The 17,734-nt window shown below is 31.9% G+C and overlaps 1 protein-coding gene across 1 annotated transcript; it reads right to left on the bottom strand.

The window, feature by feature from the left end:
• Positions 1-273: 273 nt before the first annotated feature.
• Positions 274-12,212, bottom strand: LOC133201125 (uncharacterized). The gene is made up of 24 exons (XM_061336908.1): positions 12,114-12,212; positions 9,859-9,873; positions 9,586-9,618; positions 9,405-9,416; positions 8,977-9,027; positions 8,619-8,696; positions 8,300-8,323; positions 8,100-8,183; positions 7,789-7,818; positions 7,499-7,576; positions 7,228-7,251; positions 7,002-7,043; positions 6,844-6,861; positions 6,544-6,609; positions 6,207-6,242; positions 5,985-5,996; positions 5,479-5,508; positions 5,315-5,356; positions 3,828-4,721; positions 3,026-3,052; positions 1,978-2,403; positions 1,826-1,840; positions 696-725; positions 274-407 (listed from the first exon to the last, which is right to left on the bottom strand). Exons 1-23 carry the CDS (start codon positions 12,145-12,147, stop codon positions 721-723), a joined length of 2,076 nt encoding a protein of 691 aa, XP_061192892.1. The 5' UTR covers positions 12,148-12,212; the 3' UTR covers positions 274-407; positions 696-720.
• Between the last annotated feature and the right edge of the window lie 5,522 nt (positions 12,213-17,734).

Below are 17,734 nucleotides of genomic sequence, written 5' to 3'. Positions count from 1 at the left end.
AAGCTAAAACAAATAATGCAAACCACAAACAAAACTCACAAACCCTTTCTAATTTTGTCAAGTCATCACGTTTTCTTTTCTTTTTTGCTAACAATTCCTGTTTCTCATTATCAAGAAAAGCCTTGAGGAGCAATTATTGTCACGTCATTGTCTTAATCCCATAGACTAAACGAATCTCCAATACAAAAGATTCCCTAGAAAATGACTGTAGCGATAATAAGTATTGTGATCGAGTAAAATCATTTTGTCTCATAAACAACAAACAAAAAAATATTAAGTTTTGTTAATAAAATATATTCAGACGCCCGAGGATGAATGTTACACACTGAAATAGCCAATGTCAATATGTTTCTATTTATAGAAATGTACAATGGTGTCTCAAACCCAGGAAGAAGAGCCGAAGCACCCTAAAAATGTAAGTAAAAAATATTTAAATCAATTATTAATGAAACAACATACTTTAATTTCAATATTTGATGTTATTACTTGCATATGAATTCATGTTGCTTTTATTTTATTTTCTTGATAAATTAAGTATTTGTTCTCTAAGTAGGGTTTGGGTAATTAAAAGAGATAAAGATAATGAAATTGATCACGTAATTGCTATCTTAATTTCTTACGTTCAGCAAATAAAGGTTAAAGACATCTGTAAAGTGAAAGTAAAAATTGAAATGGAAAGTAAAAGTAAATCTTACCGACGGCTCAGAGATCAGAGCCTTATTAAGCTGTAAAATAAAAAAAAAGAAAAACATAAGTAAAACAAGGGAAAAGAAGACATTAATAAATTCTAATAACAAAGAAATAAAATGAAAAGGGAAATTAGAATGTTTAATTCACATTGCAATTTTAAACAGAAAGCTTTTAGAAGAATACATTCCTGTGAAATTCTGTATTAATTAGCATGTCAATTATCGACAACAAGGATGTAATTTATGTGATGAAAACTGAATTTCCTTATTGCCCAACACTCTACCACATATTTGCAATTTTAAAAAAGTTAACCCTGAAAATATTGTGCAAAATGCATTGTACATGTGACTGTGCATGGCGAAGGCGATGTATGAAGGCAATGTATGAAAACCCTTTATCCATGTCTGTTGTTAAAATAGGTATATATTCTTTAATGTAATTATGCTTATATCGTTAAAGGAGGATAAGCAAATCAAAATATATCTATTTTTTGTATGATTTAGGCAAACGCAGTATATGGAATAAAAGTGAATACTGGTACACAGATTGAAACATGAGTAAAGCTGAAAATACAAAAGATAGAGAAGATAGGTGAAACTTAGGAATACTCTTAATAGTATAGTATGATTGAAGCCTGGGTGAATATTACTGTCTGATATAGGACTGCTCTTTAAATAAGGGATTTTTTTTTACCGTTATACCGCATAATCGATGTCACCTAAAAAAAGTTCTACCTTAATTTGTAACATAAAATATATCATATATAAATGTCGAAGTTTTCTGTTACAAGTAATGGTGATTGTGATGTACAGATGATAAAGATGATAGAGAAAACTGTATGAAGATTGTTGACAATGATGCTAAAACATATCAGGCAGTGAGTATTGAGAAAAGACAGTAGAAAGTGAAAGTAAAACGACGTGTTTAGCAAGAGTGAATGCAGTGTTTTCAACGTAGACTTTTGCGCAGTGCAACAATAGTGCAGGTCATGTTCACACACTTCTGGTAATGCGTTGCGGTTGTATCGAATCATACACATAAAATGTGTGCAAAACAGCGTTTGTGCTAACATAACACTTAGACGTCCGAAATCACGTCAGCAGATTTTTAAGATTTGGACAACAACCAATCTTACCATATTTGTTGACATCTATAGAAATATACGAAAAAAAGATTAGAGAGTCTCTTCTTTAGAGGCCGGGAAGTTGTAAAATTGGGAGTTTTCATTTTGAATTCCAAATTGTACTTTCAAATTGTTTAAATTTATCTTCCATTACAATTGCTTACCATAATTATCACCAAATGCTAAATTATTGGCTAACTGTAAATCAGAATGTAATGAATCTCCAATGTTATTAGCATGAGCCTGGACATGGGCTAAGTTCTGAGCCTGGGCATGGGCAAAGTTCTGAGCTTGGGCAAAAACCTGAGCCTGAGCTTGCGCTTGCGCACTGCTTATGTCACCACCAAAGAGGGAATGGTCAGGGTAGGGAGCGTTAATAGCTCCATGGCCATCTATACCAGCATTGAAATGACCGCCTTGGTTCACAAAGCCAAGGCCTAACTGTCCAGCAGAAACTCCAGCAGAAGTGGCAGCCGAGGCCAGGGCAGCGGCAGAGGCCCCAGCAGCGGCCCCGATAGAGCCTCCGGGAGCAGCCCCGATCAAGCCTCCTGCAGAGGCACTAGCTACAGCGACTGCATTATCTGAGTCATCTAGTTTGAGAAGAAATAAGTATTGAGGAGAAATGAAAAGAAGTCATAATAAAAAGAGAGAGGAAATAAATGCATGATTGTGAATATGCGGCCTTAAGCAAGGCAAACAATATGATGAGAATGAGGTGTTATTAGTTTGTATGTAAATTCAATATTAAGTCTTGTTTGAGAAATGTAAGATGAATATAAAATCAAAAATTTTGTTAAAATAATTGTATGTAACATTAATGGTATGTGAAGTAATTATTCCTCTAAGACTTTATCTCATTGCAAAAATTCAACGTGTTTGTTCTTTCATGTTATCTTTATCAAATAATGGTTATTGAATAGAATTATTAGACAACATGACTGACTGTCAATCAAAAAACAAAGCAAATTTCGTCAAAGAAATGGAACACAGATTATTACTTGAATTTTGAGAAAGAGTAAAACACGCTTATTACGAAGTGCCAGGGACGGACGATTTTGCTTCGTCATAAGCGTAATTCGTTTATTTCCATAAGTTTACAATATATTTTAAAGTCATGGGGAATGAAAATCACTTCGCTATAAATATCAATTCGTTTTAAGCGTATCCACTATAAGCGAGTTTTACTGTAATTAAAAATTGCATCTAACGTACCATAGTTAGGGCCATATCCACCGCCATCTGAAACAAAATGAAGAGAAATCAAATAGAGATGTTTTCCAATCGACCCTATATTGTATGATACAGAATAAAATGATCAGTGGTAGACGGTAACGGTGAATAACAAGATAACGAAGAAGTATTGGCTAATTCATGCAAGGAAATGGAAAAACATCACCATAAAGGGAAAATGATTACATGCTGGAGGAAAAGAGATATGAGGACAGGATACAGGTATCTGCTTAAAGGGATACATAACTGTATCGTTATTCAGTTGGAGGTACTAGTAAGATATTGAGAGAGAAAGTGCAAAGGTTTTTACAGATGTGCATACTTTCAGACATTGTTCAAGGATAAAAGCACCAGAATGCTGTATGAAATATAACTGGAAAAATTGTCCAGTATTAAGGAGTCTTCTCAATTTGTATAGATTATATAAGCAACTATTCACACCATCCGACTTTTGTTGAATAATAGTATACACTCATCCTTAATCATCAGCAAAACCAGGAACCTGTGTACCATCAACCATTATAGATATAAGCGTGTGCTGGAATTGAAATATCAAAAGCATATTATATATAACAACCATGTGTACTGATATCAAAATATTCAATGCCGGAGAAAGGATAGGAAAGTGAAGCTCATCAGCCTGGTTGTTGAAAATATAACGCATATATTCGCATGGTAAAATAAAATACATGGGGATATATTTGTTATATCACCTGAATGCGTGAGGATATTGTTCGGGGAAATAACTGCAGTGGTACATGGGTATTTGGTGATTAAACCTTACCAGTCTTAATAATTCTTCCTTGGACGTCACCGCCAACCAGTATAGGTATTGATCTTCTCTCCTGATAAACGATTCCCCCTCCACCTCCGGATGTGGTAGTTCTAGCCCTCTCAATCACATCAGCATCAGGGCCAAATCCACCTCCGAAACCATCGCTCCGAAGTTCAAATGAGTTTCCAAAACCTGACCTTACACCATCAAGATACTGTCCTTCTGAATACAGACCAGCGGCACCATCCAATAATCCTCCATCATAACCACCACTCACAAAACCAGATTGAAAGCCAACACCGGGGAATACTCCTCTTTCGTTATATATCTCTTGAACTCTTCCGTCAGGTAATGGCAAACCAGAGCCTGAACCCAATGGCCCTAGGGAATCTCTATCATATGGTGCTACCACATCTGGTAAAGAATCTGCTCCAGGTACGTAAGTTTCAGCTGGAAGTGGCAAGACAGATGGTCCTCCAGAAACAGAGCTTTCAATAAATGTTGGATCTACAACAGGCCCAACACCGGGTGCAAGACCTGGTAAATCAGGTCCGTATAATCGACCTTCTATAACATCACCCCTGACAACTGGGCCACCACCGACTACAGTGGTGTCTTCGACAACAGGAGCAGCTGGACCAACCGTAACCTTACGGACTTTCTTTATTAATGGAACGACTGGTACAGCCTCGTCAACGATGGTGCGTACACCACCACGAACTGCTACAGATTGATCTACAACTCCTACAGAATCGGTGAAACCTGATCCACCTACTAAAACATCTTCAACAACCGCTCCACCTCCTGCACCAGCCACTCCTGCAACACCTACGGTGTCCGTAACAACAGAACCAGCAGAAGCAAAACTTCCACAATCTACCCCATCTGGGCCACATCCTTCTGCTGTAAGTCAAGGGGCAAGTTCAAAGTTTGAAAAAAAATATCTAAGGGATAATTTCAAAAGAACAAAAGAGATTAACAAATATAAAATCAGAGACACAAGAATGAATACGAAGGGAATGAAAACAAAATAAGAAATTAAGGAATAGATACATGCATATAACAAACACCAAACAAGAAAAAGTAGATTGCATGCATTAATAGTTACATTATATATACCTTAAAAGAAAGAATTACTTTGAAAAACATAGAAGGAGTTGCCATCACCACAAACAGATCAGATTATCAGTATATGAAGGATCTAGTGTACTAAGTATTTAAACATTGAGTATTTACGTCACACAGTATTTAACGTTGTATTATCCAGGGTTCGCAGATTTAGGGTAACGGTGAATTGCTCAAAGATCTCAATCATTAACTGAATTGTCATAAGAGAACTGAAGTTCTTAAGCTGAAGTTAACACTTAAAATAACTAGATCTTATATTAAAAAGAATCATTTAATTGTTATGTATGAAAACAGAGACATTTTGCAAGAGTATTGCTAATTTGGAAGGGAAATTTAAAATTAATCATAAGGCATTTGTCAATACTTACGCTTCACTGGTACCGGAACAATCTCAGTCAATGTTGTTTTTCCTTTAAAAAAAGTAATAAATTAAACAGGAGTTTTTAAAAAAAAAAATCCAAAATTGTTTTTGACATGTTAATTAATAAGTATTCTTTTAATGAAAATTTATGTAGAAAAATAATCAACCTACTGGGAATGCCGACCTTCTTCACAACAGTGACTGTAACAAAACACAAAAATCTATTAAGTTTATATATATACAGAAATCATTAACTTTGAACTGCAATAAAATACTGTAAAATCTCATATTTTCGTGGTTTGAAGAGAAGCTATGGGTTCGTGGGGACTCAATTTCGAGGATAAAGAATTGAATTGATGCGTAGTTATGTATATGACATTTTACATTTGTTGTGGACATGAATTCGTGGGTCTGTTCATACCGCGAAAACCACAGAAATTAAACCCCCCACGAAAATTAGTGATTTCACAGTAAATGGCCAACTTGTAGAGGAACAAAATGGAACAAAAGGAACACAATGGTTCTATAATGGCCAATATATTTTCTTCTATAACAGTAAAATACTAGTCAAAACGTTATTAATAATTGAAATAAACCCTTATTCTTTAGACCATAAGCCACTTGTGCTTGGAGGTTTGGTGTATTTTTGAAAATTCCTCAGCAGCATTGTCTCTTACCATCAATAGGAACTGAAAAGGATAAAATAAAATATAATGAAATAATGAAGATTTAAGAAGGGATCGAAAGCATAAACGAATTAGAAAATTGATACTATACAATCGTCAAATAAGTATGCTCTTTATTTAGTAAAATGAATTATGAATTAAATATATTTTGCTAATTCTGGGTATGATTGGTAATGAAATTGTTAATCGTTTGATTAAATGTTAAAACCGTACCTTTCTGGACCTCCTGTGTTCGCTTAACATTGACACCTATCAAACAAAAAGAATGATTAAACATTATCTAATTGCTACAAAGAATATGAATCTAAATTCAAAGTTTAGTCAAGATAGTATTAAGGCATAACTTGTAATTTTTTAACTTGCAATTTATTTTTATTTAATTTCACAACAAACAAGTTCTTGTTATTTCATGATAATTTACAATTTTTAATTTCAAAATTTGTTATGTCTTATAATTGGTAGACTAGTAATTTCTCAACTTGGAATTTTACAACTTGTTATAACAAAGTATTTAACATTATTTTACGGGTTTCCAGTGTCAAGTACTTACGTGGAACAGGGACGCGCACTTCAATGGGAACATCGATCTTTCTGTGGTGAACCTTCTGTACCTTGACTATTAGGGAAATCATTATAAAAAAAATCAATTAAGACACAAGAATCGTATTATTGTAATAATGCGATATTACATAATCGCATAATGAAATAGTCGTCTAATTCAACATTTAAAATCGTTCTTTTGTATTATGGAATTGTAATGTTAATTTCATTTTCAGGAATGTATGATATGTATTTTTTCTTCATATGTGCAAATATTATTTTTGTTGATTGCTCGATGATTTTGACTCACATGGCTGAGGTACTTGAACTGAAAAAGAAGAAATAAATGGTCAATGAAATAAAATTTATTAATATTTCATGTTTAGAAAATGATTAAAAAGGAATTATATATATATTTTTTAAAATGTATAATCCTTCCTTTTGGCAACAAAATAGAGGTTAACTTACCGACTTTAACTTTGTCTTTGTATACTTTGTGTGGGACATCGACTGAAAAAAAAAGAATTTAGATTCAGGAAAATTATCTCATAATATCTATATTCACAAAGCGAATTCACATATTTTCCCTAAACTTGGATGTTGACAAGCAAAACAATGTAACAAAGGTATTATTCTTGTAAACGATGAGGAGTTTGTAAATTTCGATTTTTGCATTAAGACCTTGAATACTTACCAACTCTATTCAGCACCTTTGTGACTGTAAAGAAAATAAAAAAGAATTTTTCAGGCAACGCAGTATGAAGATAAAGACGGCATTTGTCAATTTAATCTGTTTCAGCATTTGTTTAAGGAAGTTAGCTTTCGAATTTTCTACATTAGGGTTTAGATCTTTCTCCATTAAACAAAATAACAAAAAAAAAAATCTAATTGTAGTTTACACTAAGAGAAGAAATAAAAACTCAAACACAAACAAAACTGTTGTGTTATATTCAGGCTAGTCTTACCAATTTTGTGTTTGATGACGGGGTATGGCCGTGGAACCTTAATGATCTTTTTCACTTCTTTCGTGTGCCAGACTTCATCTAGAAAAAAAAAAGAATAAAAATTGAGTTTTACTGTCTTTCAAAAGAATTACGAATGACTATGTCTTCTTGCTCACAAAACGAGTTTTCGATTCGTTTCTGTCTGCTTTGAAATGTTACAACTCGAGTTTGTGTCGCTTTTCTTTGCGTTTTGGTGCTTAATCTTAGATTTATGACGTGATTCTTTGTGAAAGTCCTTTCCGGATACTTACATGGCTTCTTGCGGTAGTTAACTCTGACCTCTAAAAAATTAAAGAAAATGTCCGTTATTCAATTGATATACATGTATCAATATGTTGATATAAATCACTCAAATAAACTTATGATCAGCATCTTTTAAAGTCTTGCAGGAATGTATTAACATTATCATAGTTAGGCAATGATGTAAAATAATACCGAGAATTGTTGGTGATATTTTTTTCCCTGAAAATCATTTTGTGTGTGTAGATTCATATGTGTGAAAATTTTCCTTGTGACGTTGGCTTTAAATACTGTGACATATAGATATTAATGATAAACTTACGTGGTACGTGTTTGATATGTGGCTGCAACAAAGTTTTCTTAACATCGATGGGGAATTTACGAATATGTGGTTGCCTCAAAATCACTGTAAAAGAAAGCAATCAAAATTTACCCAAATCATTAATATTCCCTCATTTGTTAGATTCCACTTCATTCATTTTTTTACGATTTTTAGTGAACTTCAAAAGAATGTTTACTTACATTTCTTTTCGACGATTACTGGCACTGTGAAAAAATAACAAAACGAGTGAGATTGACTTTTCTTCGTATATCAAACATTTACAATATTACATTGTGTTATTTCAGTACTGTGATTTTTTTTTTCAAAAAATCTTAATACTAAAAAAAAAAAAAAAAAAAAAAAAAAAAACAAAAAAACAATATATGGATAAAAAAATTTTTTTTATAAAGATTCTTGTATATATTTGTTGAAAGCTTGTTAGAGGGCGAAGAAAGTATCAAGATTCTTCTAAAGTGAAGTTTAAAAATGTGGCTAATTTTTGACGTCATTATAGCATACCTTCACGGATTATGTCTCTTGGAACATTAATTTCTTTGACGACTGTTTGTCTAATCGGTACATGTTGGACTATTTGTTCTGTGAACAGAGATAAAGGATGTTATTTCATCGAATGTATTAGTGCACTAAATTACATAAAAAAAATAATTTTTAATTTTTTCATGAATTGTCGGTTTTTTGAAATTTAAAAGCAGAAAGAAGCAATTTTACATAACTTTATGATAAAGACTATCATTGAGAGTACAGATAGTTTTTAAGAAAGCTGAAATCCTAGATTATTGTTGTTAAAAATCCTAATATCCTATAATACTGTTGAAAAGCCCAAAGAAAGATAAAGGGAATATATTCTATTTCTTACTTGGATGTTCTTGAAGAGCGGGGACGTGACGAACAACTGGCTTAGGAGCGGCTAGATAGGAAAAGGAAAGTAAGAATTAGAAAAAAAAAATTTAAAAAATAAGAAGCACTTAAGCAAGGATTAGAAAAAAAAAGCATTTCAAAAATAAAAAAACATTTAATAGAAAACGAAAGTAATGAATATAGGACACAATAAATCAAATGTATTTTAGCAAAAGTATCTTTTTTTCTTGTATTTTTAATACATTTATCATCCTTTCTAGATTTATTAAATAATTCAAGATATAAGAAATACATGTATTTTGTTTCATGCTTCGGATTTAATTTCTACTGCGGAATTTCTTTAAAATCTACGTATGTTTGAACCACATTCATTCTTTACACTCAATCACTGGTTTGCGGAAGAAGATATATATACAATGTACTCACGAACATGGATGACTGAAAAAGATGGCAAGGGTAAAGATTAACAATAAGATAAAAGTCTCTCTATTCGAAATTGTTTATCTCTATATTTAAATATTTGAAATGATATAAAATTATTTTATGATTAAAAAAAAAAAATAAAGAAAAAAAAAAAATAAATAAAAACAAAGGTAAGGGCACTTACTCTCTGTGTGTTTTCTTACAGGTGGCAATGGATCTGTCAAAGAGAGGTAATTTGGATTAATAGATGAATAAATTAATTAATGATTAAGTTGTCAATGAGGCGTTAACACGCATTGAAATATTAAAGTAAGTTCAAGTACACGTATTCACGTATCTTTTTCTAATTCTAAATTAAAATTTTTAAAACGGTAGTGAAATTAAATAAAATCAATGATTTTTTTTGTGCAATATACGAATTGAAATTAGATGTCCCCCCCCCTCCCCGCATACTTACCTCCAATAGCGAGGCCTGCAAAGAGAAAACAAAACTATTTTAGTATACATGTATATTACTTTGAAAATAGCCTTTTAGCCGACCCCACAATAATCAATCATATATGTTGATACATACATGTATTAATTCAAGTCATAAAATTTAAACATTTTAAAATTTACTATTTCTTAAGAAACAAGTTTGACTTTCAAATTGGATGTGATTTGTACCAAGTATGGAATATTTCTTTTTTAAATTTCCATTCCGTTCTATAAATTACTGTATTTCGTGGTCAAAACAGGTATAAAAATAACACTTGTTGTCAATTTTATATAAGGGGAGATATAAAAAAAAATTACTAAGTCCAGTTGAAATAAACCGCAATCTTTCAAAAAGTTATTAAGTACAAGGTAATCAGACAAAAAATTATTTATTGCCTATCAGGTAACGTTTACGTGGTACTTAGTGCTTTGCATAATTACATGTCTTAAATTACATGTCTACGATTGATGCTTCTAACAAGAGGTCATTCTTTTGATGTTAATAAAAAACATAACGACGTCTTGTACAAAATTCCGCGATTGCAGATTTGAAACCTTCTCTTTGTCCAAAGTACTTGTAAACAAGCGCATTACCATGTTCTCGTCCAGCGGTTACAAAGGCACCTCTTACATCAATTAGACAAACCCATCAATTTAATTTTCCGCCAGGGGGCGTTGTCTGAAAATAGTTTGAACTAGCGGTTTTCTACCTTCGTCTGCTTTCGGTGTGTGAAAATTCACACGTGATGGAATTAGATGTTTGAACAATAAACAAAACATGACTTCAACGGAAAACGACCAGAAAACGGCTAGAAACAAATGAACTCGATGTTTTCGATTGTTCTTTTACAAATTTCAAGTGAAGGTAACAAGATTTTATGGGTCAAAGAAATTTCTTAATCTCGCTTGTTGAATTAAATTAAACGTCAAATAGTCATCACTAATGAATCTTCAAAAATGATATCTACATTCAAAGTAAAAAAACAAAAAACAAAAACAAAAACGGAAATGCATAACTGATGCAAATATAATGCTAAGCTTCTCTTCCTTTTTTATTTGAATAAATGATGACAGGTATACTTTGTCCAGTTAAGTTCAATGAAAAGAGATGTTCACCATACATATATGAATTGATGTATCCTACGCATATGTATACTACATATCACACAACAACATAAAGGTGGAAAAATCCTTCATCCTTTGACTTTTTTTCTAGTTAACCCACTTTAAGATGTCATTGATCGTAAATGTACAAGAAAAAACGTATCAAAAGGACATACTGACATTGTCATTTATTAGAAATATGAAAAACCTTTTAGGTGAAACCTAATTTTTTAAAACAGATTTAAGTGGACGTTGACTTCATGTGGTCTAATGTATAGAAAGCAAATTTAAAATATATGTATTTAATCTATGAGGGAAAATGGATTTCAAAAGAGTACAGACAAGACCAGTTTGGAAGGGACATTTTTCTCTCAAAGCTCATTACATTTTGGGAAGGAATACACTCCATGTAACTGTAGTGATAGACGAAAAGAAGAAAAAAAAGATCAAATTTATTTATTCAAAATTTCAATGAGACAACACAACAAATACTATAGACGGTCCATATGAGGCCACCGATCACTATTCATGCGTGGCCTGTATTAGCAGAATGTCGAGTCCGACATGATTTATAGTCCAAAGTGTTGCAGTTGTCAACATTCCTTCAACAGTAACTTCAAATCGGACGGACCACAATCTATGTGACGGTTTAATAGCTATGTTAAAGGCATCCAGGTATTTTATGTTACGATGTTAGACCACGGTCCGAATAAAAAAAAAAGTATGGCCTTTGGACATAAACTATGCGGGCTGCATAATCAGCAATTAATAAAAGGGTATAACACACAGTGCCCATTGGAAGTAAAATGACCCAGTTTTTCTCCAAACTAAATTATTACAGTTATATTATAATATAAGTACTACAAGAAAAGAAAATTACGAATTCAAGATTTTTTTTTAAATTTTCAAACTTTATTCTAAGACTGAACAAAACTTCAAAATTAAATTAAAAAAAAAAATAAAAGGGTGGGTGAAGATTTACATTATTGTGCATCAAATATTGATGTCCAAAGGTCTTCTGATAACCTATTATATCACAGGAAGGAATGCATATTTTTTCTGCATTCAAAGGGGATATTAAAATTATTTTAAATTTTGAAAATGAAAATAAAAGTAGCTCTTAACACTTACCCATAAGAGCCGAGAGGAATAATACAGCCAGCATCGTCCGTGTTTAGTGACAATGCGCGCTCAAGTCCTTTTCAAATGCTCCCGTCTAGCACAAATTATTACATCGGAAAGTATATATACCGAGTCATTAAATTCCCAGCATGACCTATCGGAGGCCGCAGATATGCGATATTTCCTTCACGACTGTCAATCAAAGTATTTCCTGCCACTCCCACAACATTATGAAAATTAAGGGGCGTGGCTAGGTATGATAATGCCAAGATTTCTTGCTAGAGTCATTTACATATTCTTATATTAGTTGTTTAGATACCGAATATATTTATGTTTTTAGCGAAATATTTAGCCAAGAATATTTTAATTCGTTTATTTGATTGAGTACTGGATTTTTATTTGCAAGAAGGTGGCTTCTTTACTAGTGGTTTTGCTATTTAATGTGTATTTATTTATGTTTTGAGTTTCCCCTGAGGCGCCTCTTGTGTGCAATTATTGGTGTTAATTACCTTAAACCGAGAAAAATGACAGGCAAGCTGTCAAGATAATGTTACAGTTAATCAAAAGGGTCTGGAACTTTCGATTGGACGCAATTATATTGGAGAAAAAGGTTATATCTTTTTCAAGAGCAAATGTTAAAATGAATCATGGATTTCTGCCCCTCTTTCTTGGAAATAAACCACACACTTACAATGAAAAATTCGTGTAACTTGTGGTTATGATGGAGTTAAACTAGAGGCTTCAGATATATTTGAATCGTTCATTTCTGATAATTCTGCCTTCGGAGCGAATAAAGTTTGCAGGTGTATTGCTTTGTACACTGAGAGAAACGAAGCATGTTTGCTGCGAATTAGTGCTTTAATTGAAAATATAATTTGCAGTCAGGATTTTTGTAATGAAAAATTCATACTTTGGGAACATTCATCATACGAGGAAAACACAATATATGGTTTCTATGTAAATTCTCTGCAACTAAGTTTCCCAATGAACAACTTTCTGACAAATACGAAAATATAGCGTTAAGCTATTTTGACAGATTGCAATTGCTAATGATAGGAAGTTAGCAAAATTAAATCAATCATACAAATTAATGATTTCAAAAGTATAACAAAAAGTACTGAATAACACTCAGATAAAATATCAACAAATATGCTGCATTAGCAGAATTTAATCTTACGTCTTACAATCTACTTAGAAGGATGTTTTTCCTTTTTAAAGTAGAAAATCACTTCTGGGGTGCTATGAGAATAGGAAAGATTTGTTTAATTTTCATTATTTAATCGTTGGAAGAGCTCGCTGTGATTTGTGAAATTAATTATTCGGAGGAAATATGGGATGAAGAAAAATTTGGAATTTACATTTGCAGAGATGCAAGGCTCATGGAAATACAAAGTTAATTTCAAATATATGAAAAATCTCAGAAATATTAGCTGTCTTTGGGTTATAGAGTATTGCCTTGAAGCAAGACTTACCATATTTATTTATTATTACTGTAAAATCATACCATTTTATATCAATTGTGAAATGAAAATGGATCAGATGTACACTCATGAACAAGTATTTTCCTTTACAAAATAACGAATTACTTTATCCTTCTCACTAAAATTGTGTAACAGAGCTAGGGATTATTATTTTGTAAAATGACATACTTAAAGTAATATCAATTAAGATTTACCCTTCCTCTGGTCAATCATACAAAATTTTGAATTAACTCTGATTTTCAAAAAAAAAAAAAAAAAAAGCCTCTATCGTAATGAAAGTGCACACAATTTTGGTATACTTTGCGTGGAAAAAGTTCACAGTGATGATCTTTTATCTTTGTAAATTTATAGAGGAATAACAGTTATTTTTATCTTAGTTAGAGTTATCTCTCTTATTAGAAGGTCAACGAACCTTAAATTCTGTTGTTGCCCTCACAAATCTAATTTTCCCTGGAGCCTTCCTTTCTTCAAGGGATTGGCATCTGTTTGAAGATTCTAATTTTGAGCTCGATATTTCATTGGCTGATCCGTCTTAATAAGTATAAATCTACTGCTTTATTAGGTACATTGGATTTCTCCGGCAAAACTTGTGGTGCTAAATAAGTTGGACTACTTTATTATGCATCCGATACCGCATACGCAGATAGTTAATGATTTTGTTTTTTGGATTTTTACAAGTGATCATTATGCATGACAATGTTTATTGCTAAGGAGTATCAGAACTTCAATTATTCTATTATCTGTATCATAACTTACTGCGATGTTTCTGATAGAAGAAAGTGAGAAAACACGGTGAGAGTATGCAGACTTATGGATGGTACAGGCGTCCTTCTTGGATTCTCTTAGCCATGTGTGTATTTCATGGCGAAACTATTGCCAAAGAAATAGAACATGGGATGATATTTAAGATTTCAATTCAGGATACACGACATTTATGCTACACTCAGCCGACATGATGTACACATCTTGAAGCGAAATAAATAAAATTTTCATTTTTCTGATGAGTTTTAATTCTCTTTGTCAATGCAATCTATAATGGAATAGAAAACTTTTACAAAATTGGCTTTGAACCTAAAGGAAATAGGATAGTAGAACAAATAGATTAGTTTGTACAGGCTTCATTATTGCAAAAAACACTGGTTTATCGGCATGTCTTCCTATAAAACCAATCTCTATTTTTGCATCCTCCCCAACATATATTCTTTCATATCTACAATTAAATTCATTGCAAAATAATGACAAAATAAATTCCCAAAATATGTCCTTTTAAATTCTCTGGGTACAAAAGTATTTCATGTATTCATGGATGATTTTTATTGTTGTGTGATTTCAAAATAAGAAGTCTAGAGTATTCACCGAAAAAGATCCACTTCCTTTGATGCTTCAATTATATATATATATATATATATTTTAATATATTCTTACATCAAGAAGAAGGATTACTTGAAAGGACAACTCCCTGATAAATGTGTGTGTTCTAGGAATAAAGAAACCTATACAAACTGATTTAAAAGTTTTTCAAACATAGTTATTTCCTTACACACAGTTCTAATTCTTTTCTTTATTCGTGAATGCACCAAAACTTTCTGGAATTCAATAATTACAAAAACTAGAAAAAATGGCCATGTCCCTGAAATTCAAAGATTACATTTATCTTTCAAAGTTATTTCCCCTTTTTGGAAAGAATACATGCATATCTTAACAGTGGCTTAAGAGGAAGATGAAAATAATTTATTAAAAAGCTTAAAAAAATAGAACTGCAAATAATAACATCATTCCTTTTGTTTGAAAATAAAATAATTCGTTATTGAAAAGGTTGCATTCTAATACATTAACTGTATATAGAAAACAATCTACAATATTCCCATATTGATCCTTATGGAATTTTTCAGTATAGTCACAAAACTTTGACTTTTATCGGATGTACACTTTGTTTTATGGAGATTTGGAATACTTTTAGTGATCATTCAGTTCCTAAAAGTTATCTTGGTACACATGAACTATATAGTTCGTATTAGCTTTGCTGCTCGTAGTTAATTTTTGTGGGACGTTTTCATCGTTAAGTTTGTTTTTTGGTGCATTATAATCAATCTGAAACAAATATAAAATGTACTAAATAACAGTTATTTCAAATTGGCTGATGATCAATGATAATTCCCTTGTGGACAGAGTCGGTAAAAGTTCATGTTTATCTTTTTTTGTGAATTGATTAGCAACCCTTTTAGCAGAAGTACTCTTGTTGATATATCTTAACACCACAACTAATAAAAAGCAAAACGATCCTTCAAAGTTGAAATCTCTATGGTGAAAATGTCTTAGGATACGAGGATAGTAAATGATTTTGTAAGAAAGATAAGCTTTCTTCTGGTTACTTTTATGTCTAACCTATGTCTAAGATGCAATGTAAAAGAAAACAGAGAAATTCTAGACAATGGACTCAAAATCTGTATTAAAAACTTCAGGTAACGTTAGACCTAATTCAGGCAATATTAGACCAAATTCAGGCAACATTAGACCTAATGACGTGTTTGCTCTGCTAACAATTTTTATTAACTGGACTTTTGAGCTTGAATACTGTTTGTTTGTTACGTTCACATATCTTCACATTTTATTCTGTTAGCAAACACGATCATCATACTGGCCATGGAAATTACTGAGCAAACTACCAAGACGTTTTAACCGGATACAATCATGATTTGATAAGGATGTTATGAAATATTTTTAGGAATAAAACTTTCTTTGAAAAATATTCTTTAAATTCTGTATAGAGAGCAAAATTAAAGAGGTTGTATTTATTTTCATTTGGTTTTCATCCACTTTTCCTCGTTCCGACATGTACTTAAAATTCCAAAAAATTCTGCACAACAAATTTTAGCTATAGAATAGCAGCGTTCTACAGTTGAACTTTCACACAGTTATCACAATTTTGCTTTTAAAAAATAGGGAGGAAAGTGCAAGCTATTAACTTTTATATCTCAGAACCTTATTGGACAAACACATGCTTTTTTAACAAGAAAAACGATGTCTAATTGAACGTCCTCTTACATTGCAGATCGATTAATACATACTTTGACGGGGCGAGGTTGGTATATATCGCATTAAAGGAAAAATCAGAGTGAATTTTACATAACTGAAGAGGAAGTCTCATAAGGACTTAATTACATAACATTTAATTATCAATCTATCACTAGAAACAAGAATGACGCAGTGGACAGTGTAAGGTGACTGGTGACAAAATTCAGAGCTAAACGTGTATGTGCATGGGAATATTTACATTTACAAATATTTTTACCTGAAGATACTTTGCAACTTTAAAACAGTTCATTTTCTCATGAACTACATGTACCATGGATGCGGAAGAATATCTCCAGTGCTGTGTAGTGCCGGTGTGAAGCGTCGTATTTCATGTCCTCATGAATTCTCAAAAATTAAATTCATTTCTTAAATGAACATATGGTTGGGCAAACTATGGGAATGAGGACAAAAGCATGGTTAATGCAATAAATAAATAGATAGATAAATAAATAAATAAATAAGAAGAAGAATTTGCTGGTTCGAACTATAGTTGCAGTGATAAATTGTAAATCAGAACACAGCAGAATTTTATAAAGTAAAATAGAGTCTTAAAATGTATTGGATTATTGAATTAAATTCTTTCAATAATGCTTTTACCATATAGCATGTTTAAGAATGCTACAACTAATCAAAATTCATCAAAATATCGATGATTGTGTACAGTTATGTTAGCAATGAGCTGTTACATAACAGTTGAGAAGCTAAGTTGACATTGCTCATAGTTCGAATTTTTGCTATGAAAGATTTTTATTATAACAATTGCACTACTTATATATCCCACTGAACTCAAAATAAAAGACACAAAAGAGTCTGATACATCTGCTTCATATTTGGATATTTTATTATAAAAAGAATTATGGCAAACTGAAAGTTAATCTTTATGATAGACGTGATGACTTCAGCTTTTCTTTCCCCTTATATATGTAGTAATATACCAATCAACAGTCTCGTTTAATGTTAATATTTTACCAATTCTATTGTGGATATATTGACCTTGTTTGTAGATACAATTTGCCGTTAGGTCGAATGTTGACTGACGTCTTTTATACAACTTGTTAGGCTATTTTTTTTTTT

The sequence above is a fragment of the Saccostrea echinata genome, unplaced genomic scaffold (assembly GCF_033153115.1).
Source record: "Saccostrea echinata isolate AGI-Se365-2 ecotype Australia unplaced genomic scaffold, CSIRO_AGI_Sech_v1 ptg000042l, whole genome shotgun sequence".
NCBI lineage: Eukaryota > Metazoa > Mollusca > Bivalvia > Ostreida > Ostreidae > Saccostrea > Saccostrea echinata.
The sequence above is the reverse complement of the archived record's forward strand: the minus strand, read 5'-3'. Positions and strand labels throughout refer to the sequence as shown.